The sequence below is a fragment of the Cinclus cinclus genome, chromosome 6, assembly GCF_963662255.1.
Source record: "Cinclus cinclus chromosome 6, bCinCin1.1, whole genome shotgun sequence".
Taxonomy (NCBI): Eukaryota; Metazoa; Chordata; class Aves; order Passeriformes; family Cinclidae; genus Cinclus; species Cinclus cinclus.
In genome coordinates, this window is record NC_085051.1 from 35,027,741 (window position 1) to 35,050,028 (window position 22,288).

The 22,288-nt window shown below is 46.4% G+C and overlaps 1 protein-coding gene across 1 annotated transcript; it reads left to right on the forward strand.

The window, feature by feature from the left end:
- Nucleotides 1-1,312: 1,312 nt before the first annotated feature.
- FOXG1 (forkhead box G1) lies at nt 1,313-3,018 on the forward strand. The gene has a single exon (XM_062495226.1). It carries the CDS (start codon nt 1,645-1,647, stop codon nt 3,016-3,018), a length of 1,374 nt encoding a protein of 457 aa, XP_062351210.1. The 5' UTR covers nt 1,313-1,644.
- The last annotated feature ends 19,270 nt before the right edge of the window (nt 3,019-22,288 follow it).

A 22,288-nucleotide genomic window follows, 5' to 3' on the forward strand; every position in this document is an offset into this window, starting at 1 on the left:
AACCCGAGCCTATATCACCGCGTCCACTTGTGACGGCGCCAGACCCTTTCCCTGCCCTTGGCGCACCCGGCCCGCTGCCGCCCGCCCTATCCTTTCTCCCAGCAAAACTAAACCCCGCGGAACTCAGACCCCCGTGGCCAGGCCCACGGGCCGGGCCGGCAGGAAACCGCAGTGTCGATTTCATGGACTACCAACACCAACATTTATTTTGCACGCCCGGCGCGCGGCCTGTGCTCGGCCGGCTCAGCCAGCCCGAGCAGCGCGAAGGAGGAGGCGGACGGAGCCGCGTGGCTCAGGCGGCCGCGCAAGGGAAGCGGCGTCCGAGCGAGAGCGGCGCGGGGCTGAGAGGGCGGAGGCGGGCAGGGAAGCGCGAAGCCCGGCTCCGGTCGCCGGTGACACGGGGCGAGAGCAGGGGAGGAGACGGGCCGCTCGCTCCCGAGCCTGCCAACTCACAGTCCGGAGAGCGGCGGGCACGGCCCGAGCGGGCCGGAGCAGACCCCGTCTTCCCCCGGCAGGCCGCGGGCAGCGGCGTCCGGCCGCGACCCGGGACCATCCCACGGCCTGCGCCCCCTCCGGACGATTGTTTTGTTTTCTCCCTCGGTAAAACAGCAAACAGAAATAACAGGGCCTGGGAAAATAAACTCGCCGAACGACTTCGGCGGGATCCGCAAAGTAGTACCTCCGCCGCCACCGGTGCGCCTCGGCCACTTCACCCACCCGGCCTAGGAAGGGGGGAGGAAGGGGCAAAAGCGGCTCGTGGCAACTTGAGTCCGCCGGAGGAACTAGGGGAGCGGGCGGCCGGGCCGGGCCCGCGGGACGGGCGCGAGTTGCTCGGCGCGGGGGGATTTGTGCTCGCGGAGGCGGCCGGGGGGGCGCGGGGCGGAGGGGCGCGCGCACCGCGCGGTGATGCGCCTCTGCGCCGGTATCCCTGCGCCGCGGGAGCCGCGGCGGCGGCGGGGGCGGGGCACGCGGGGCGGGGCGGGGCGGGGCGGCGCGCCGCCATTGGCCGGCGGGCGGGCAGACGCGCGGGCACGCCGCCGGCCCTGATTGGGCGGCCGGTGGGAAAGGTTAAACCAAAAAATGTTTTACAGCCCCGGTGCGTGCCGGCAGCTCTGAAATTAATTGCGGCCGGGGCGGGCTGTATCGCCCGTCTGCCTCGCTCCGCGCCGGCCCGCGGCGGCTGCTGCTCCCTCCTGCCTCCCCCTGCGCTGCCGTGCCGGGGGAACCGGGCACCATGAAGTAGCTTTTTTTTTTTTTTTTTTTTTTTGTGTGTGTGTGTGTGTGTCTGTGTTTGTGTGTTGTTGCTTTTTTTTTTTTTTTTTCGGTTTCAGAGGGTTTTTTCCCGTTTTTGCCTTTTTTTTTTTTTTTTTCCTCCGCTCTGACTCGGTTTGATTTTTCTCTGATCGGCGATTATTGTTACTATTATTTTTTCCCTCCCCGGCGGTTCCCGTCCGTGCTACATGACTTGCCAGCGCTTGAGACTGCGGTCCAACTGCGCTGCCGCCGCCGCCGCCGCCGCCGCCGCCGCCGCCGGTGGTGCCGCCGCCGCCTCGGCCACCGCCACCGCTTCGGCCGCCGCCTCCGCCGCCGCCCCGCGCGCAGCTCCCTCAGCCGCCGCAACTTTCCCCCTCAGACTAGTGTGTGATGTTGGACATGGGAGATAGGAAGGAAGTGAAAATGCTGCCGAAATCCTCCTTTAGCATAAACAGCCTGGTGCCCGAAGCCGTCCAGAGCGACAACAACCACAGCAGCCACAGCCACCACAACAGCCACCACCCCCATCACCACCACCATCACCACCACCACCACCACCACCCGCCGCCGCAGCAGCCCCAGCGAGCGGCCGCAGCCGAGGAGGAGGACGAGGAGAAGGGGCAGCACCTCCTGCCGCCCCCCACTGCCACCGCCTCCGGCGCCCTGGAGGTGGCCAAGGCGGACATGCTGGCGGGCAAAGGCGAGGCGGGCGCGGTGGCGGCAGCGGAGCTGGAGGAGAAGGAGAAAGCGGCCGAGGAGAAGAAGGGGGCGGCGGAGGGGGCCAAGGACGGGGAGAGCGGGAAGGAGGGGGAGAAGAAGAACGGCAAGTACGAGAAGCCGCCGTTCAGCTACAACGCGCTCATCATGATGGCCATCCGGCAGAGCCCCGAGAAGCGCCTCACGCTCAATGGCATCTACGAGTTCATCATGAAGAACTTCCCCTACTACCGGGAGAACAAGCAGGGTTGGCAGAACTCCATTCGGCACAACCTCTCGCTCAATAAGTGCTTCGTCAAGGTGCCCCGCCACTACGACGACCCCGGCAAAGGGAACTACTGGATGCTGGACCCCTCCAGCGACGACGTCTTCATCGGGGGAACCACCGGCAAGCTGCGCCGGCGCTCCACCACCTCTCGGGCCAAGCTGGCCTTTAAGCGGGGCGCCCGGCTCACCTCCACCGGACTGACATTCATGGATAGGGCAGGATCCTTGTACTGGCCTATGTCCCCCTTCCTCTCCCTGCACCACCCCCGGGCCAGCAGCACTTTGAGTTACAATGGGACCACGTCCGCCTACCCCAGCCACCCCATGCCCTACAGCTCAGTGTTGACTCAAAACTCCTTGGGAAACAACCACTCCTTTTCCACGTCTAATGGGTTAAGTGTTGATAGACTAGTCAATGGAGAGATACCTTATGCCACTCATCACCTCACAGCAGCAGCTCTGGCCGCCTCAGTGCCGTGTGGCTTGTCAGTTCCCTGCTCCGGCACCTATTCCCTAAATCCCTGCTCTGTAAATCTCCTAGCAGGACAGACGAGTTACTTTTTCCCCCATGTTCCTCACCCTTCAATGACTTCTCAAAGCAGCACTTCAATGACGGCCAGGGCAGCGTCCTCCTCCACGTCGCCACAGGCGCCCTCCACTCTCCCCTGTGAGTCCTTAAGACCTTCTTTGCCAAGTTTTACAACGGGACTTTCCGGAGGACTTTCTGATTATTTCACACATCAAAATCAGGGGTCTTCTTCAAACCCTTTAATACATTAACATCCATGGGATCAGACTGTAAGTGAACATTTTACACACATTTGCATTGTAAATGATAATTAAAAGGAAAAAAAAGCAAAACAAAAAAGTCCAGGTATTTTTTATTAAGTCCCCCATTTTCTGTACGTTTGTTCAGTCTTTAGGGTTGTTTATTATTCCACCAAGGTGAGGAGTGTCAGCGAGGTGCAATGTGGGGAGATTGCATTGTAGACTATGAAGTTTGGAAGACAAAATTATAGTAGAATGTGTATCTAAATAGTGACTGCTTTTGCAATTTTTTACTCAAATATGATAAGTCTATCACTAAAAGCCGCCCGATTCTCCATGTTTGCAGTATTATAAGTTATCATGGATATGTCGGTGGGTGCAGACCTTGAAAGAAAAAAAAAACAAAAACAAAACCACTAAATTTATGAGAAGTATAAAATAAAAAATCTTAAAACATAATTTGTATTTAAGCAGCATTAATACTGAAAAATGCCCAAGATCTACTTTTGGCCATTTATTATTTTATTCTCTACCGAATTGCTTTTTTTCTTTTTTTTTTTTTTGTTCATTTGTTTGTTTGTTTACTTTTAGACCAAAGATTGGGTTTTAGAAAATGCACTCAGTGTACGAAGTAATTTAAAAAAACAGCAACATTATTTCAGTTTGCAGCACTGCCCGTTCAAATGAATCAGAAGGGGACAAAATTAATGATTGCCTTCAGTTTGTGTTGTGTATATTTTGATGTATGTGGTCACTAACAGGTCACCTTTATTTTTTTTCTAAATGTAGTGAAATGTTAATACCTATTGTACTTATAGGTAAACCTTGCAAATATGTAACCTGTGTTGCGCAAAAGCCGCATAAATTTGAGTGATTGTTAATGTCGTCTTAAAATTTCTTGATTGTGATACTGTGGTCATATGCCCGTGTTTGTCACTTACAAAAATGTTTACTATGAACACACAGAAATAAAAAAATAGGCTAAATTCATATATACTTGATAGTTTTTTGTCTCTTTTATTAACCATAATGTGGCAGAGGCTTTAAAGTTACAGTGAGATCAGAGCGCTGCTTTTTGCACAGTCCACCATTTTTCACATGCTCCTTTCTTTCTCCCCCCGCCCCCTCCCATGCTGTGTTTAACTGCAGTATTTTCAAATGTAAAGGATCAGGGTATTTAATCAAACGCCACGGCCACTGTTTTGATGTCCATTTTGGGGCAGAACTCTTATAAAGTTTGCTTAAAAATTGCTAGTAGGAGGTGTTACTTACTAAAATCTGACTTACACCGAAAATGCTTAACATTGCATATGTGTGCATATATACATACATACATATACAATACAAGTATATAAGCACACATCGGAAAAAGCCAAGGTGCATTGCTGGATAGGTACGCGCTCTTCCTGCAATCTCTGAAATGCATTTGGAGATTTATTCTCCTGAAAGAAATTTATTTCGTCTCTACGATGACTCGAGATACATTAGCAAAGGATGCGTATGCGTGCGTACATGCATACACATACTAGCTATGGCATGATCGTTTGGGCAAATTCGGCAAGCCGCGATATGTATGTGTACGAAAGGTCTTATCTTAACGGAGCAGTGTTCCGGAAGTGCCTAGGCTGTGTGTGTTTCTGCACTTTTCCCGGTGCGGACACTGGGGCTTTGGGCACTGTGGAGGTAGCGGTGTTTTTTTGGCAGGCCGGGGGGGCAGAGCCGAGCGCCGCGAGGTGAAGGCGCGGCCCGGGGCCGGGAGTCACGTGGGGCGCTGCCCCGCATACCGGTCCTTGAGCGTTCTGGGGGGGTAGCGACAGCCAACCAAACAAACAAGCAAAGGAAAACCGCCGGCAGAACAAGCCTCGGGGGATGCACTTACATGAGAAGTTTTGAAAACGAGCTCTTTCTCGCTCAGCGCCCGCTGAAGCCCAGTGACTCGCGCGGGCGTCCCTAAGAATTCTCCGCTGCCCGGAGAATCGATCCATTAGTTTTGAGGGGGCAACGCTGCTAGTAATTTTAAGAAGCATTTAATCCTTGAAAGAATTGGTGTCTTGATGAGTTAAGGGAAGCCTATAAAGGCCACAACTCTTGAAAATACTTAGAAAACTTGTGCAAAAGGTTTAGGAACTAATTGGATCCCGCGGCGAGTCCGCAGAGGACAAGTTGTTCATTTGTTACGTTTGTAGCCTAAACTGAGCTCTGCAGCAGCGCAATAAATGGGCGGCTGCTCACAATAGGCCCAATGAAAAATAATCTCTAGGTCGGAGATGTTATCGCAAACGCTTTAAAGAGCTTATCTTAGAAAGACAGGAAAGAGGAAGAAAAAGGGGGGAAAAATGCCCGGGGGGAAATAAAGAAGCAATAGAAAATCTGAATTCTTGCAAACAGTGTATTTGTCGTTCTGAAGGAATAAGGGGAGGAAGAGGGAATCTCCCGAAAATAAGTAATATATAAACAGATGCAAACAGATCTACAGAGATGAGGGAGAAGTGAAAGGTTACGGATGAGAGATGGGACACCCAGCTTTGCACTGTGTGGGGGAGAAGGAGAGAACTCTCTGATATTTTTAGCTTTCACTCTCACTCCTGCAATTCAAAATTAATCATCACTATGAGAAAACGATTGCTTTGTTTGGGGATGGGGAGATGATGCCACCACTTGGAAGCTCCTACCCTCCCCCCTTTTCTTGAGTCTCTTGTCGTTAAAACAAATTATGCAAAAATACTAAAAAATAAAAATATTTTCCAACAAAACTATCGGAAATAATAAAATGTAATAGCTGTGATTTAAATACTTGAAGCCTAGAAACCCTATTCTGTGTACTAGTGCCTAAACAACTTAGAAGAGCAGCATCTGCTGCAGCTGACAAAGAAAATGATTTATTATTTACCACTTGCAACTGATTGTATACTGTAGGAAATCCAATAGCACATACGTAAAGTATTATTTTGTTTGCAATGTTAAAAAAAAATCTGCTGTCAATGTACTGAAAGGAGGAAAGGCAGATCAGGTTGGAGGTAAGCACAATCTCGCCATGTCAGAGTTTGAGGTTGGCTAATAAGCATTAATTAGATAAGCGTGATGCATAACAATTCCTGGAAAGGGTAGCCTTGATGTATGTCTCTCCAAACTTAGTTTAAGCTAGTACTCGCTCCCAGAGCTCTCCTTTAGGCTCCGTGTTGCAAAGTATTGCCTAAGGAGTTCAGGTGCCACCGACTTTCCTCTCTATCTCCTACACCAGGCGCAGGGGGGGTTGCTGAGCTGGTAATTTATTCACGTTTCCAGACACGTTACCAGGAATCAGACTATTTTTGTAAAGGGAAATATCAATCCAACCCAAAACAAAAATAAAATAGCACCAATAAATGGCTAAAGTTGTCATGGAATGTATCAGGACTGCTAAGGCCCAAAATATGTCTTTACCTCTGCCTGCTCCTCAGCCAGGGAAACCCTTTTGTTCGCCGGGGCTGATATTTGCACAGGCTCGTTCAGCACTGAATTCGAGGTGGTAGTTGTGTTTGTTTTTCTCTTTGTTGTTGCTTTATTGTTGGGGGGGGGGGGTGTTTTTTTTTTCTTGGTGATGGTTTTTTGTGCTTTGATTGGTTTTTTTTTTTAGGGGAGGGCGGTGGTTTAATATACAGTATTACTGTTATCTGATACTTGTTTCCGCGGTGGTTTATATGTCAAATTCTCGAGCTAATATTTTAGGATTTTTTAAACATGCACATTTCTAGAATGATGCAGTGTCTTAGAGTCGTTTCTTTGGCGTTTCCTAATTTAGAGTGTTTACGGGGGACGGGCGGTCTTTATGGAATTAAGAAGCTATTGTTATATTCTTAGTTGATGTTTGAGGTGATTAACTTTGCTCGCGTAGATCGTAGGAGAAGAAATCTGCTCATCAAGAAACATCCAATTACGACTTTAAGACTGCCTTCGCAAACATGTTTCAAGCATAATAAACAGTAATTCGCATTCTCAACGTGATATTTGGCCAACCAATTTTTGTCATATTTTAGATATCTTCCTTTTGTTACAGTAAAATATCATCCGTTGTGTGCAATGTGTTCTTGCCAAAGGGTTTAAAAGAAAGTGAACAAAAATGTAATTTTACTTAAATGGCACAAAACTAATGTTTGGAGGAGTCACAATTTTTTTTAATCTGATACTTGAAAAAAAAAATAGTTTAACCGGGACGTCATTTTGCTCTTTATAACTTCTTCTGATGATTATTAAGATTTATGTCAGAAATTATGATTCAGGTACACACCCCCTCACCACTTGTGTTAATATGAGGTCTCAATCACCATGTATTCAGTATTCACTCAAGCAAAACTCCCACTGAACTCCGGTTTTGACTGAACCACATCAGAGTTTTGCTTAAGAAAGAACACTGAGCAAGACTCTTTATTAGCTACTTTATTCTTTAATTGTTGTATTTTCCGTTAGGATGGGAGATAAACAAACAAACAAAAAAGTCTGCCTGTAGGTAATCACTGCTATTGCTCTTAATTTTGCCAGCGCGAATAATACACCCGCCCGAGAAAGTATATGCGCATACATCTTATGCGTCTACAAATTCAGCGATTGGCAATAAATATGTACACATACATATAGACACACACTGACTGCAGAGGTGGCTACTCATTGCACTAGTGTCTGTAGTAGCTTCTCTGCTTTTCTGTGCCCTGAAATGTTCTTGTGTTTAATACCCCCCGTTTCCGCCCCGTGGTGAAGGTGCCTGGGTAAATGGGTCAAAAACTGGTGGGCAACTGGGTTAGGAAGAGGTGAAGGTGAAGATCAATAGAGGTTTTAGGGCTGGCTGTATCTGTTGTGCTGGGTTTGTGTGACTGTGCCCAGAGGGCGGAGTTCCTGCACATTCCTACCTCACCGGAGAACCTGCCCTCAACTCCACTTCAGCTACTCCAGAGAGATGGGACCCTCCAGAAGAAACCTGCCCAGCAATCCTTCCCGCCAGAAGGGTAGGTGCACTTCAAGAAAATCTTCCCTACCTCTTATCCCCACAGGCAGATCCATGTGATACGAATGAATAGAGATGACAGACTTCTGTCTAAACGCACAGTTTCCCCGTGCCCCCCGATAAGCAGATCGCCCGTGCAAGCGAAGCACAGTTTCAAAGCACCAGTTACACCGAAACTGCGTGTGCCTAATGTCAGGATTTTCGCTTTCTCTCTCCTTTTTTTTTTTTTTTTTTTCTTTTCGGTCTCTTCCTCAAAGTGTTTCCTCCCCCGGCCTTCCCCCTCCCCCTCGGGCTCTTTCGTTTCCATCGGTAAGTTGGAAGTTTCTTCGCCGATTTAGCAGTTCTTGTGGTTAATCTGTAGATACTTTAGCTTGTTTTATTAACGTGCTCTTTGTTTGTTTGTTTGCCACCAATATCAGAGAAAGTCACACGGCTGCAATGTTGTGTTTGCCTTTTTTTAAGATGCCAGGAGAAACTGCCTCTACCTGCAAGGAAGGCGCGCGATGGCACTTGGGGATAGGAGTCCTCCGACGGCACCGGGTGAGTGTGGATTTTACTCCTCTTTTACACTCAGGAATCAAGTAACTTCACGCGCGATTTTTGTCCTCTGGTACGAGAATGGGAAAGATCCCTGAGCGTGCTCTACCTTTTTGGTCCCAGCACAGAAATACTACGGGGACTAGGCAAAATTCCCCTCCACCACTCATGTCGGGAGGAAATTAGGTCCTTTATCAATCTCTGCTATACGAAAGACGATTTTAGCATGGCAAGTATAGGCGGATTCTGAAATGAATAATTTCTAAAAATTCTGAGCCTGTCGTTTGAGAAAAAGCTACAGGCTTATCGCACCTTTCGGGGTTGTGCAAGGAGTGCTAATATCCCTAAATTTCCAGGGAAGCGACTAAATGCCAAACATTTGGGGAGATCGAGGAAAGAGACCTTGTAAAGAGCCGTACTGAGCTGGGTTTTGTTTTGAGTGCTCCAGTGGAGAAAATGCGCCTTTAAAAGTGATCACGGGCAACGTTCATGTCCAGGACAGAGCTCCAGTCATTCTCCCTTTGTCTTCCCACTCCCCAAATTCCCCGACTGCGTTCTGTATACGTGGAGATTTACGCGCCGAAATCTCGGAATAGGGGCGGAAGTTTAAACGACTGATAAAACTCAGTGTGCTCAGTGTGCTCATCCTTGCGGGTGGGGGCAGGCTCTGGTGCGTGGGCAAGACCCGGGAAGGGGCCTCCGTGGACCGACTTGATCTTCTTTTGCTGTCCTGATGCGGCGGAGGGGAAAAGCTACCGCTGGTGTCCCACCCTACGGATGACTTTGACCCTTCTGCTCCTGCCGTTTTTTACCTCATGAAAATAATGAATTTTTTTAATACACAGCAAGTTGAGTTTTCCGTGACGCTGTGCTTGGGACAGCGGTACTGAGCGCCTGTCTCTTTCGCATCGCAGAAACCGACGCCGGTGCAGGGAGACGAGCGCTCGCACTTGTGACTTGTGACAGATCCGCCGGCGTGTTGCGTGCCCGGTGCAAACCTGCCCGGGGATAGCCCCGTGGGCGCGGGGCAGCGGTGGAGCTGCCCACGCCCTCCGCTGGGGAGCGCGGCATCCGCGCTCGCGTATCTGCGGGACGGCGGGGACCGGAGCCGCCGGCCCAAGGCGCCTCCCCGGCACGGGCGATCCGTGCCCGCACACGCGTGTCCGCGGGGCGCGGCGGCGGCGGCGCTGCTCCTCCCGCGGGCTGGGGGCGCTCTTGGCCCGCGGGAGAGCCGCCCCGCCGGCCGCTCGGGGCTTCTCCCACGGCCCGGCTACCCCCGCCCGGCGGTAAAACGGAGGCTTGCAGGCGGCGTTTGTGCTCGCAGAGCCTGGGTCCGGGCCTCCTCCCTGCCCGCAGAAAGGAGGAAAGATCTGAGGCGTGCTTCTCCATGCAGACTTAGCGTTGCCTTCTAGCTACCGACAGACAGATGTTGCCCTAGGGGAAGGCGTTTAAAATCCTCTTCCCAAGAGCTAGTGCCCAGGATGCTCCGATCCAAGAATAGGATTGTTAAATTCACCTCTTGCTCCACCGGAGCAAAACAAACCGGGGAAAACCAGAAAAATGAAAATAAAGAAAATAATTAAACGGCCAAAATAAACAAATAACCGAAGCAACTACCAGCAACCTCTGCCTCCTCCCCCTTTCTATACTGTGTAACAGAATACAGTGTTAGGCTAACGAATTAGATTCAAAGCGAGCGGATTTGCTGCGCTCAGTCGGGGAAATGAATGCAAAGTCAATTTCAAAGAATTATCTCTAGGGAGTCCTCCAAGTGTATTTTGAGTTATCCGTGATTTGAGACGAAAGACTAAACTAGAGGGGGTCTGAGAAAAGCCTGCCATTGTCACCCTACCCTAAGGTGAGTAAAGCATCCCTGTAAAACTAGCTGCAAAGAACTGCTTAACCTAAGCCCGAGAGGTGAAACCTCTCCTCGCCCGGAGCCGCCTGACCAGGGAGCCTGAATTTCGAACTACAAAGGAGGCACGAAGCCTGGGCTCTCTTGTGTTGATTTTTTTTTTTTTCCCGCGGTCGGATTCAGAGCTCTTTACAAATGGTTTCGCAGGGGCATCTTTTACAGGAAAGTAGAAACACGTGAAAGGAGCTCTGCCCCTTCAGGGCGCTCCCGGCAGCTCTCCCTTGACGGTGGCGGAGGAACAGAGTTTGCAGCGGCCGGCCCTCGGGGGAAACCTCGCCGAGATCCCCATTAACTTGGAGGCCCTCCAGGATAAGTGTTTGCCCTGCACTGTTCGCTGGTTGAAGGAGAGAGCCCCTCTCCGTCGCCTCTCGACCCCGCACCCTCACCTTGCTTGTTTTTACTCAGAAATTATCTCATCTCAAGTATTTAGTATTAGCTAGTTTGCTAAGTTAACTATATCCAAGAAGAGACACATACCTGCCAAAAAATATGACCGAAGCCTGGAAATAGAGTAAAAAAAGAGGAGCCCTTTCTCAGCCTAAGAACATAAGCAGGAAAAAAAAAATAAAAAAAAAAATAAAAAAAGGAAAAAGGGAGAGAAAGTTGTATTCTCATAAAAATATGCATAATTTCACTGTGAGGCGTGGCATGCCCCCAAAGGATCCACTACTTTTATAAATTAAATACGGGTAATATTCACTGGTTAGGAAACTGTTCTTTTGGATCAAAAATCTTGGCGATGCTACGCTATAAGTAGTTTCAAATCTTTTTATGATGCTTGCACGCCCAAACAATTTCATCTCCACACCAATATATTTTCTAATGGGGATGATGGCTCGGATTAGACTTTTCACTAGACCCCATAAAAAACAAAGCTGGAACAGATTATTAGAGCTGTCTGTGGCGGAGTATGGTTAAGCAAATCACATAATCATCTATGTATTTCATGCTGTGGCTCATAGGTAACTTCACAACAGGCTGGTGATAATTAAATTTTCTTTTAGGTTTCTGAGCTGTACTTCTGATGGCGAGTGCATCTAGAGGCCTCTAAATGCAGTCTAGATTTTGTACCACACTCACAGTTGTACAAAATGGCAAGGATATTTTTATTAGCATATAGTATACACACACTCATATGGGTTTATGAGAAAACAAATGAGAATTCTGCAAATAAAAATGGCATTGTTGTTTCATCAATGAACTTCTCCCTCTCTATTTATCTTTCTATAGCTATACATATACATATGTATACACGTGTATATATGCATGTATATATTTCTCCGATCTTTTCTGACTGTGAAAGTGTCATCTAGCATTCATCAGAAAAGGCATCCCTTTTCTCGCTTTCTTGTTTATTCTGTTTGAGCAAAGTTGTTTGTTTTGCTGGGAAGCACAAGTTGCCTTTAGTTTTGTCATCACTATCATTCGTATTTGGATGGAAGGGTAGGACTAATTACCTCTATTTTTATTACTAAATCAGTGAAGGTAAAAGTACTAATAATTAAATACGGATCTCTGATTGCGGGCTGGAACAGCAAAATCGATTGTCTCTTCATCAATAAGACAAGTGTTGGGTAGCTTGCTATTGATTAGTATGTTTATTTATGCAGATCTTTAGGTATTTGCTTACATATTTCGGGTTCTTTGTCTGCTAATTATTATACCAGATTGGTTTGAAAGAAAGAGATTAGACTGGGAAATACATTTGACAGATCCATTCTTAGCTAACCTGATAGTGGATTATTGCAATCCAATAAGTTTAACAAATTACTTATACGTGCTTGCCTTTCGAGCAATTAGGAAACCGTTTCGGATTAAAATCCCTTGTTGCATTCGGGGTCGGTTCATTTAAATAAAAGGGCATTATGTTTACATATTTTCCAAATGAAAAATGGGTTTCTGGATCCACAGAAGCTGAGCAGGAGTTGATGCGTGCTTCGCCTTCCGGGCCCCTAGCTTCCTTTTTAAGTGTAAAACACCTTCCCAGCAACAGAGCGGCCCCTGGGGTTTCCTCATAGATGGAATGTGAGGAGGTAATCTGAATATCGAAATCAGGAATCGATATATTAAAACAAAAAAGCCTACTAAACCAAACCAAACAAAACAGAGGGATCAACATCCAAATATCACAGTGCTCAAAACAGGCGGAATTTTTATTGCTTTTTGGGCTTAATGATTTAATGGGTCCAAAAGGAATCGCCCAAGCCTCTCTGTTAAGCGGTCTGTTTTCCAGCCATCCCTTCTCAGGACCCCAGAAGGGTGGCATTTTGATCCATTTTATAAACACACTTTTCCAGCAGACACTCTCATTTTCTTTCTCAGTCGTTCCGAGGAAGGCTCTGCTTTTATCAATATCTTCTCCGCAGAGCTTCGACGGTGCCGACACAGGCACCTCGGCTGCGGGGAGCGAGCTGGGGAGCAGGGCTAGCAGCGGGGGCCGGTGTGAGAGCCAGGTGCAGGGAGCCAGGGCCGCCCTGGCCGCCGCTAGCCCGGGGAGCGGCGCGGCGGGAGCCGGGCTGGGGAACGGGAACAGGACCCGCGCACGGTGCCGAGCCCTTCCTCACTTCTTCCTCGTCTCTTGCTTTCGGCAAGTTTTGTTGGGGGGGGGGGGGGGGGGGAGGAGGGAGGAAAAGAATTTTTTTCCCTCTTTCTTTTACCTCCAGGAACTGCTGCTTTACAACCTGTAGAGATAAGACAGCCTCACATCAGATGATCACAGAGATAAGTAATCTCTCCCCTCGGCCAGTGGTATAGCTGACCGTATGCTCTTGAATCTTGGAGCGCTAAGTCTTTCCTGTGAATGAACGAGAAAACACTCGACAGGTCGTGAATAATCGTTTTAATGAGTGTGTAAAAGCGTGCGACGGGGTGCACGGAGCTGTCGGGTTAAACAAACAACTTGTACCCTGACGAAATCCGATTGTTAAAGTGCAAAGTGGTGTCAGTCCAATTTCCATCCCAGTTCTAAAAACCACAGATCTAAGTCGCGGGAGTCCAATTTTCCCCATTAAGAAAAATAACAATATTTTCTGAACGTAAGTGCGATCGTCCCTAATGTTAGCCTTTGGCGAGAAAAGACCAGTTGCATATCAGAGGTACCGAAGCTATTTTTATTATTTTTTGTTATTTTTAAAGACGATAGTTAAAAAGTGTGTATTTGACATTTTCATAGATATTATCAGATCAATGCGGTAAATATTTTCCTTTTATGTGTGTCCGTCGCCTCCCTCTCCGTATGTTTTTTTTTTTTTTTTTTTTTTTTCACAGATCACTGGAGGCAAACATCGAATTAATTGGATCTCAATGACTGAGGTTGGTAACTTTGTATTGAACTAAGGTTATCTCCGTCAAAGTGTTCAGGTGTTTACAAGACATTTTAGGAGCTTCTAGAAAAGGTAAATCCAGACAATGCACAGGATAAAATTAAAATGGAATTACAGTATTGTATACTCCAAATCCAAGTTATACCACCCCTGTAATAATGTATCTAGAAATTATAAACTCGGGGGGGAAATGGAGGTTATTAATTTTTTTGGTTAGTTTTTTTTTAATTTGTTGTTTTTTGTTTTTTGTTTTTTGTTTTTTTTTAAATTTTCATTTTTTTAGCCTGACATCGGGATAGCCATGTCTGTTTCCTGTACAACTAGAGGGCCTTAGTTGCACTATTTTGTAAACGCAAATACCACTCTTCTAAGAGCAGTGATTATTTTTTCAAGGTTAGTAATGACGCATATTCCTAATGTTTATTGTTGCTAAAGACTTTCAGACCGACTGCGGGTCTGGCACTTTCTATGAAGAGCCACTTTCAGATGTGTCCTCCCTTTCTTTGAAAGTACCGGCTTGAGCGAAGTGAGATGAGGCAAGGCAACCCCGGCTGGAAAACAGTGATTTTAAAAGTTTCTATGCTCTTCCCATTAATACTCGATTTTTCAAAAATAATATGACATTGAAAATGAACGATATTGCTAGATATTTTACTAGGCTATAGACATAATGGGGACCCGATGAGGTGTCATTAATGTGAAATTTACTTTTGATACTTGTGGAAGTCGAATCTGGCCATTCATGAACTAGATAGGAGTGTCCATATGGCTTTGGTCTCAAACTGATTTCCAGAGCTCATAGCATTTTGAGTTTAAAGATAGGTTTTGGGTTTGGTTTGGGGTTGGGTGTTTGGGTTTTGCTTTGGTTTTAATTTTGTGTGTGTGTGTGTTTGTTGTTGTTGTGTCTATTTTTTTTAAGTTTTTTTTTTTTTGGTTGGTTGGTTGGTTGTTTTGGTTTGGTTCTTTTTTCCTCACAAGGACAGTTTTATATTGTCCTTTAGAAACGATGTAGGCATTGCGAACAGATACCAGCGAATTTCGCGTTCCCAAGTGTGGCAGAATCACCTTTGTATACCTTCCTCTGAAACCGGCGATAGAAAGCAAAGAGAGAAAGAAGTAAAGAGAGGGAAAGAGGGGAAGAAGGGGGAAAAAAGGCAATTCAACCCCCCTGGATTATGTAGCGGATCTATAACTAATGAACCATACAATCATACAAGAGTATTTAACAAGCATCTGACCAAAGTTCTGGGCATTTTCAAAAATGGCTTTGTTCAGACTATATCACTTGAAACGCATCATTGCCCGGACCAGTGTGAACGCTGGAGACTCAAAACCAAAATGTTCCCACCGTTTTCCTTAACTCCCTACGTGAGAAGAAAAGGGACACAGGCTCAGTCCCACGGAGGAAAGAGAAAGGAGAACGAAAGACAAAACACAAGGACATGTGGATCCGGAGCACAAGATAGAAGTCTGCACCCTGAGAACTAGGGAACATTTCTCATCCCCCTGAGAGACTAATGTCCTTCTCCTGCAACTGCAATTTCCTTTGCAACAAAACCGTGCATTAAATGGGCATGGTGGATAGTAAGAACCTATCAGTTTCTGCTGTAGTTCTGCTAATAAATAAAATTCTAAATGTTCAAAAGACTCTGTCACATTCACAAGATAGGTACTGTAAATTCCTGTTGAAAATATACAAACAGAGATCCAAGAGGTTGCCTCTGTTTTTGTATCTCTCTCTCACAAGAAATGCACTATCAAAACATTAATTATATTTGAAAGGGAACAGATTATTTGTTTGAGAAAGAATTACATTCTTGAATTTATATTCCACGCAGACCTCTCCTCCTGTCTGCTGAGAGGGTTGAACTGTAAATCTGTCTCAAATTATTTACCCCTAAAATGTAAGTAGGTGTGTCACATTAGAGTAGTAGAGACATGGGAGATAATCTGTAGGTGCTTTTAGACACCTCTGTGGGATGGGTCGTTAAGGAATGTCGAAATGAACACGAAATTGCAAATCTAACATGTGAAGAACATACACGCTTATACTTTGACAATGAAAATACAAACGCACATAGAAATGCAGAGTTGAACCTAGTTAGTTATTAAACACGATGACTCATGGGAGTTTGGGCCCGCAGTTCCTTTTTGTTTAGTTGGTTTTGCTTTGGGATTTTTTTTTGTTTTGGTTTTGTTTGCGGTCTTTTTTTTTTTTTTTTTTTTTATGCTTTCATACACATCTTGTGGTAGCCGATAGTTGAAAAGCTACTAACCGTGTGGTGAATCATCACTTAAGTAATGAGAAATCTCTTAAAGATTGTGTCTTCTTTCATGGTTTTAAAACCACTAATAAAAGGGTTACATAGGTGCTCTCATACCTTTACCTTTCTTCTGAGAAAAATAATGATTAAGTGGAATTTTATTAGGAGCTCTTGAAAAACTCTCCTCAATGTCTGCATTTTCCACTCTCTGCTAACCAGACCTTTATCATTTCCTAACCTACCTCAGACGCCGTTATCTGTCTCAGCAGCATCGTTCTCCAGCATTGCAAGTGTTTTGGCAGAAACTGATGTGTAAAGTCCGGTCACAAAGTTTTTTGTTGCTGTCGTGTCATGCTTGGGGAAATTCGTCACTGAATCTGTGCCCTAAGATTGGGACCCGGGGAAGCTGCGCTAGCCCCAGGTCCTGCAGAGCTAAGCCCTTTTTTTTATTCCTGTATTTCTTGAGCCCTGGGTAACCGAAGCCATGGGGCCTGAAGGGCAGTCGCAGGGAGCACGGGAAGGTGGGGGTGGGCGGACTTTTCTGCCTTGGATGTGCCTGGGATGTGCTCTCTCCCTGATTAGGTATCTGTGGAGGAAGAAGGTGACGTGACGAGAAAAGCCTGACAGCCAAAGTGGGAACTGTCCGGGAGAAGGATCCGTGATGAATGAGGTCTGCGAAATCATGATGCACAAGCCGCCCAGGACAGTGTGCTGGCATCAAATGCCGGTTTTTGTTCGCTAGAACCATGAAGAAAAATGGGAGGGGGGGGGGGGGGGAAGAGGGGGGCTGAAGGTGAGGCGGGGGAGGGAGATCTTGGGGAGGGGGTCAGTGAGGACTGAAGAAATTAGCGGCTGTAATATTAGCATGAGTTCATCGTCTCCTCGGGAGAAGGAGAAACTGCGTTTGTGAAATGGGCTAGAGCCCTGACGGGAGGCAGAGGAGCCATCGGAGCGCTCTGAGATGCGGCTGTGAAATGTGGATCCCGACCCACTCGAGGGACAGTACTTCATAAAATAATCGGTCCCAAAATCTTCCAGACAGGTGTCCAAGGTTAAGTCAGGCTCTTCGGTAATCGCCGACTCATCGTAGGGAATTAGTTTTGCCCCGGGGTAGGGGATGGGAAAGGCGGCTGTGAAGTCAGGGAGCCATTACTAAACTAAAATCCTAGTAAAATTGCAAGCATTATTTCATTCCTGGAGTAATTTCGTGCGGAACTGGAGCTTCTTCCTCGGGTTAGGCGGGAAGGACTGTCGTGGACAAGACTGTAAGTCCTTGAATTGTTTTTGACCGTGCACTGTACTGCCATAATGCCAATAAACGCTTTAAACGCGTCCTACTAGCGGCCATCCGACGCTCCGGCTCCTCAGGTCCCGTCTAAACGAGATGTGGTCCGGCCAGGGACTGCTGGGTCACCCCCTACCTTCGGGTGCTCCGGGAAAATGTGGCTGGGTGGGCCGGGGTCTGCTACACTAACCTCTGGGTTTTATTTCCTCGGAGGGGCCAGACTTGGCTTGCAAGGGTTCGCAGAGGCAAAGGCTCGCTTCTTGTCAGCGGGTTCAGGATTTCAGGACTTTGAGTTTAGCGGCCGGAGACACCCCTGCCTGATTTGTACCGGACTTGGTGTCTGCCTACGAGGAGACACAACTCCTCCAGGCACGGATTCCCTGGTGGCAGCACGGCCCATATCGCTCACCCTTTCAGTGAATGCCAGCAGATGGATGCAATTAAACCTCGGCGGTGTTCCCTGGCTGGACACCGATCCAGGGTGTGAGAGGTTTGGTCATTATGCAGTGCCTATGGGCTGGTGTTCACCGCCGACAGCTGTAACAAGGAGGAGGGACGAATCGTGGGTGCTGCCAACTTTTCCGTCTCACGGCAGCGACGGGAGCACGGCAGGACCTCAAAGGCTCATGAGAGAAAAAGCCATGACCAAAAAAAAAAAAAAAAAAGCACTACACACGTATTGGAAGAATTCAAATATCTATGTAATGTTATTAAAAATAATAAAATCCCAGCAAAACAAGGGCCCTCTTTTAAAGGAAATCTGAGGAGCGCAGCGAGCTAAGTGAAAGCTCTGTTTTCAAGGCAAGGCAGGATTAGCTCCCTGCACATAATAGCCAGTGTGTAGGAATTGCAAATGAACATCACCAGCAGTGCTGGAGTTACCCTCCTTAAATTAATATCGAGCTGGCTTCCCTGCACGACGTGCAAATAACAGACATTTCTCAGCTTTCTAGGGGAACGAAGATTGAAATAAACATATATTTATGTTTTCCCCTAGTTTAATCCAAGAGTCTCCTTTCCCGGGGTAGCCAGTCAACAGTGGAGGAATTTGGGGCAACGCCCCACCCCCCCCGACCTGTTTCGAGGGTTAAAAAACCCATCAACAAAGCAGCACCAAAGCCCCGACCCCTACACGACGCCCGCACGGACAGGGGTAAGCGCGATCTGAGGCTCCGCTGCCCGAGACGGCCCCGCCGCGGGGAAGCTCCGCGCCGGCAGTGGGGCCGCTCCCGCTCCCCTCGCTCCCGCTCCCCGTTCCCGCTCCCGCTCCCCTCGCTCCCGCTCCCCGCTCCCCACTCCACGCTCCCTCTCCCACTCCCCGCTCCCCGCTCCCCGCTCCCCGCTCCCCGTTCCCCGCTCCCCGCTCCCCGTTCCCCGTTCCCCGCTCCCTCTCCCGCTCCCCGCCCGGGGCTCCCCCCGCTGAACGGGACCCCTCGGCCGCACTCCGTGTGCCAGCCGCGGGCCCCAGCACCCGGCTGAACCCACTCCTCCATCCCCTCATCAGGCGCGCGAGAGGGGAACGTAATACATCTGATCTCCCGCAGTAAAGAGGGCAAAGAGAGAATGCTGTGAGCTCCAGGGCTCTTTCAGACTCTTCAGAAATTAGTGGGGGAAGGGAAAGGGCTAGGAAGGATAGATGCATTGGAAACGGTAAAATAAAAACATAATGTGAAGATATATTTACTGTCAGCTCAGAGCCAAAACATTTATGCTCCCACGCCTTTTTTTTCCTTTTTTTTTCTTTTTTTTTTAGCAAATCGGAACTTAAGTGATGCATTTTAATTATTTTAGGAAAATAAGCAAGAAGGCTCTTTCTCAGAGTCTAAATAAATAGCAGAGTGTTCTTTGCTGATAATGTCTCTGGCTCGTGATGGCCTCATCTATCCAGCCATTACTGTGAGCTCTGGAAACCTGGGAAGAATGGGGTGTTACTGGCAATTTCTGAAAGGAACTATCCATTACTTTTAGGGTTTTCTGAAACAGAAAATGCAAAGAGTTTTCTATCTGAGAGATAGAAAAGGACCAATATTTTCCTAAACCTTCAGCCCAGTATTGTTTAGGCCTTATGAGAAGAGCAATTTTCCTTATTTTTCAAATAGTTACTTCAACTCCTTGCAAGTAGTGGGGAAAAGGTACACATTGCCTTAAGAGAGAAGGTGCTGGGTGTCTTGCAGTCTCTGAGATCATCTCAGTGATATTTTTTTCTCCCCACTCCCCTGTCCCTCACCAATTCCCAACTTAAATCTAAAGCCTGACAACTTTCTTCCTGCATACAATGTGTCCCTAATCTTCAAGAAATTGCACAGACCTTCCAAAAGGAGAGTGATACTCAGAAGAGCCACTTTTTATTTTGGGGAGAGGGGAGAAAGATAACCCTACTTTCACCTAGAAGTAGTCCCTATTTGACTGTCATTAGAAAAAAACCCAAACTCTAAAACCTATCCCCCAAATCCCAAACAAAAAAAAACAAACACAAAACAAACCCCAAAGCAAGTGAAAACACATCAAAAGAGAGCATCTTTATGTTAACATTTAAAGAAAATAATGAATCAGTGTAGTACAGTTGTAGGGAACATCAAACCACACACAGACACAAGCAGCAGAAAATATTAATCATAATCTCCATGGTTAAAAAAATTGAATCAATGTTAGGCTTCAGTTCTCTGCAGGAATATCTAAAATATTTATGACCAGCAGGGCTTATTCTACATTTTCCTTTTCAAACAGAATACCTTTTCTCATCTTTAGTAAAGATTTTCATAATGTTTCTCCTGCTCCTCTCCTTTACACTGACTTCCATTTAGGGTAAATTCTGTCAGTCAAACATAGCATCCTGTTCCTGTCAGCTCAAATGAACTCAGTGAAAAGTTCAGAGTACCTACAGGCAAACTCCTTTCTTTCTCTATGTGGTGTGTTTTTATTGCATCTTTAAGATTCATCTATGGAAAGCCCAGAGTTGTGACTTTGGAGTCTGTGCCATGAGTCTGAGTGGTGCAGAAACTGTAAAAAAGGGGAGAGCTAGAAAAGTCACATGTTTTTTTGGTTCCTGATTCAAGCAGAACAGCAGCAGCAGCAATGTTAAGATTCTGTCAAGGAGAAAAAAATAGAAGGAAGAAGAAAGAAAGCAAGCCTGACAGCATTGGATGAAATCAGGTAGAAGTGTTTTGCAGAATTGAATGGTACTACCGATTTCCAGCCTACATGGTTCCTAACCCAAAGACAGAGCAGACCACAGCTTGCAGTACCCAGAAAGGTGACAAGAGAAAGTAGTGTAGGCCTTTGGGTGTCTGATCAGCCTGTTTGACAGCATGTGAACCCACCTTTGTTAATGTCTCTAAGAGTTTTTTGACCCATGCCTCTACAGGCAAAGCAGAAAACTTCTCGCTGCCTTGTTTTCATGTAGATCCTAAGGATAACCATTTACTTTCTCTGTAAAACTCCACCATGATCCCTATTGAAACTATGGAATTGTGTTGTTGGTTTACAGGAAGAAACTTGGGAATCAGGGCTTGTGTAAGCAGGTGTGTACAAGTAAGCATACGTGAGACCTAACTGCCTTATTTGCTCTAAGGAGCCACCTCACTCTATCTTCCTAAAATACAATAGAATTCCTGACATTTCCAGTTTCACTCCTATTCTGCCAGAGTCCATCGAATCTTTGTCGCCTTGCCTGATGACCCTGAAATATTGCTGGAGGAAAGACTAACAAAAAAGCTGTAAAAATAGGTTTAAATGTACTTGAAATGCTCCTGATTGATGGAAACAGGTGGAAAAGATTTTAGAGGTTATTTACATAAATGTTGGAAGCCCCATGGATCTAATCATTCAATGCTAAGTTTGCAACCCCCCCCAGAGATTAATGTAATCTGAACAATGTCCTTTCATCTAAAGGAAATAGATGAACTAACATATTTCTTCTGTAAATTTTTAGAATTGATACTTTCACAAAAACATAAGTTATATACTTCCTCAGTACGCTTATTTAAAAAATCAAATATTTCAGATTTTTTGGTGGAGCTGAAGCTGAAAAATAAGTATCAAAACCAATGCTGACAATGCTGAAGGATGCTGATTTACAGTGTTATCATTGCACTTCAGAGATAACAGAGTACTGCCAAGAAAAGGAGTTTTTCAATCTTCCTTTAGGTCTATCGATCAGGAGTGACTTTGAAACTTCCTTCTGGCACGCAGAATTCATTCACTACTATTGACAATTTGCTTGAAGTTTGGAGGAGCTAAAAATCTCACTAATCTCTCTAATTAATTAGTTAATTAGTAATGGATGGGTAGGGCCTGTATAATTTATTCAAGTCATGAGACAAAAAAGATCGGTTCTATTTCATTTTAAGATGTTGATCTAGTATTGAAATATCAAAAAAAGCACTGGTCCCTTTGCTCATACCTATCCTTACGAAAATAATCCTCAAATCAGGGTGTATGTATTTGGGTTTTATTTATTAAGGATGGGAACTTTTTGCCAAATCTATTATTTGTTTTGGTTATTTGCTCATTGATAACAATAAGTCTTCTGGGGCAGTTTTTGCAAGATACTTGAACTCAGTGCCTTGTAGGAATTTCAGATATTCTCTGGATAGATTATGTGCCTGGTGGGAACTGGTTTTATGTACTGATTAAGAAGTACACTTAAATAACTTGGCAATGATTTAGAGAATGTTCTGTATAACTGTGCATTTTTCCATGAGGGGAGCCACCCTCCATGCCACATAAAGGCTTCAGTTGCATGTGTGCAGTGTGGAAAAGGAAGTCTGACACAGGAATTTATGATACTCCTGTACACAGAAAAGGAAGAAAATCTGCTCCTGATATGTGGCTGTCCTTTAAGAGATATACTTTTTGAGGATGAGGGAGATGATCCTGATTTACTCCTCTGCACTGAAATAAAGCTATTGCTCTCAGCCTGTGGATTCCATGCCAAGGTTGATCTCAGGCTTGCAGTTTTGCTCTTCTGCTCTGCTACTG

What these genes read in the sequence shown, in the direction of transcription:
- FOXG1 (XM_062495226.1), top strand. Translation starts at nt 1,645, where the DNA reads ATGTTGGACATGGGAGATAGGAAGGAAGTGAAAATGCTGCCGAAATCC.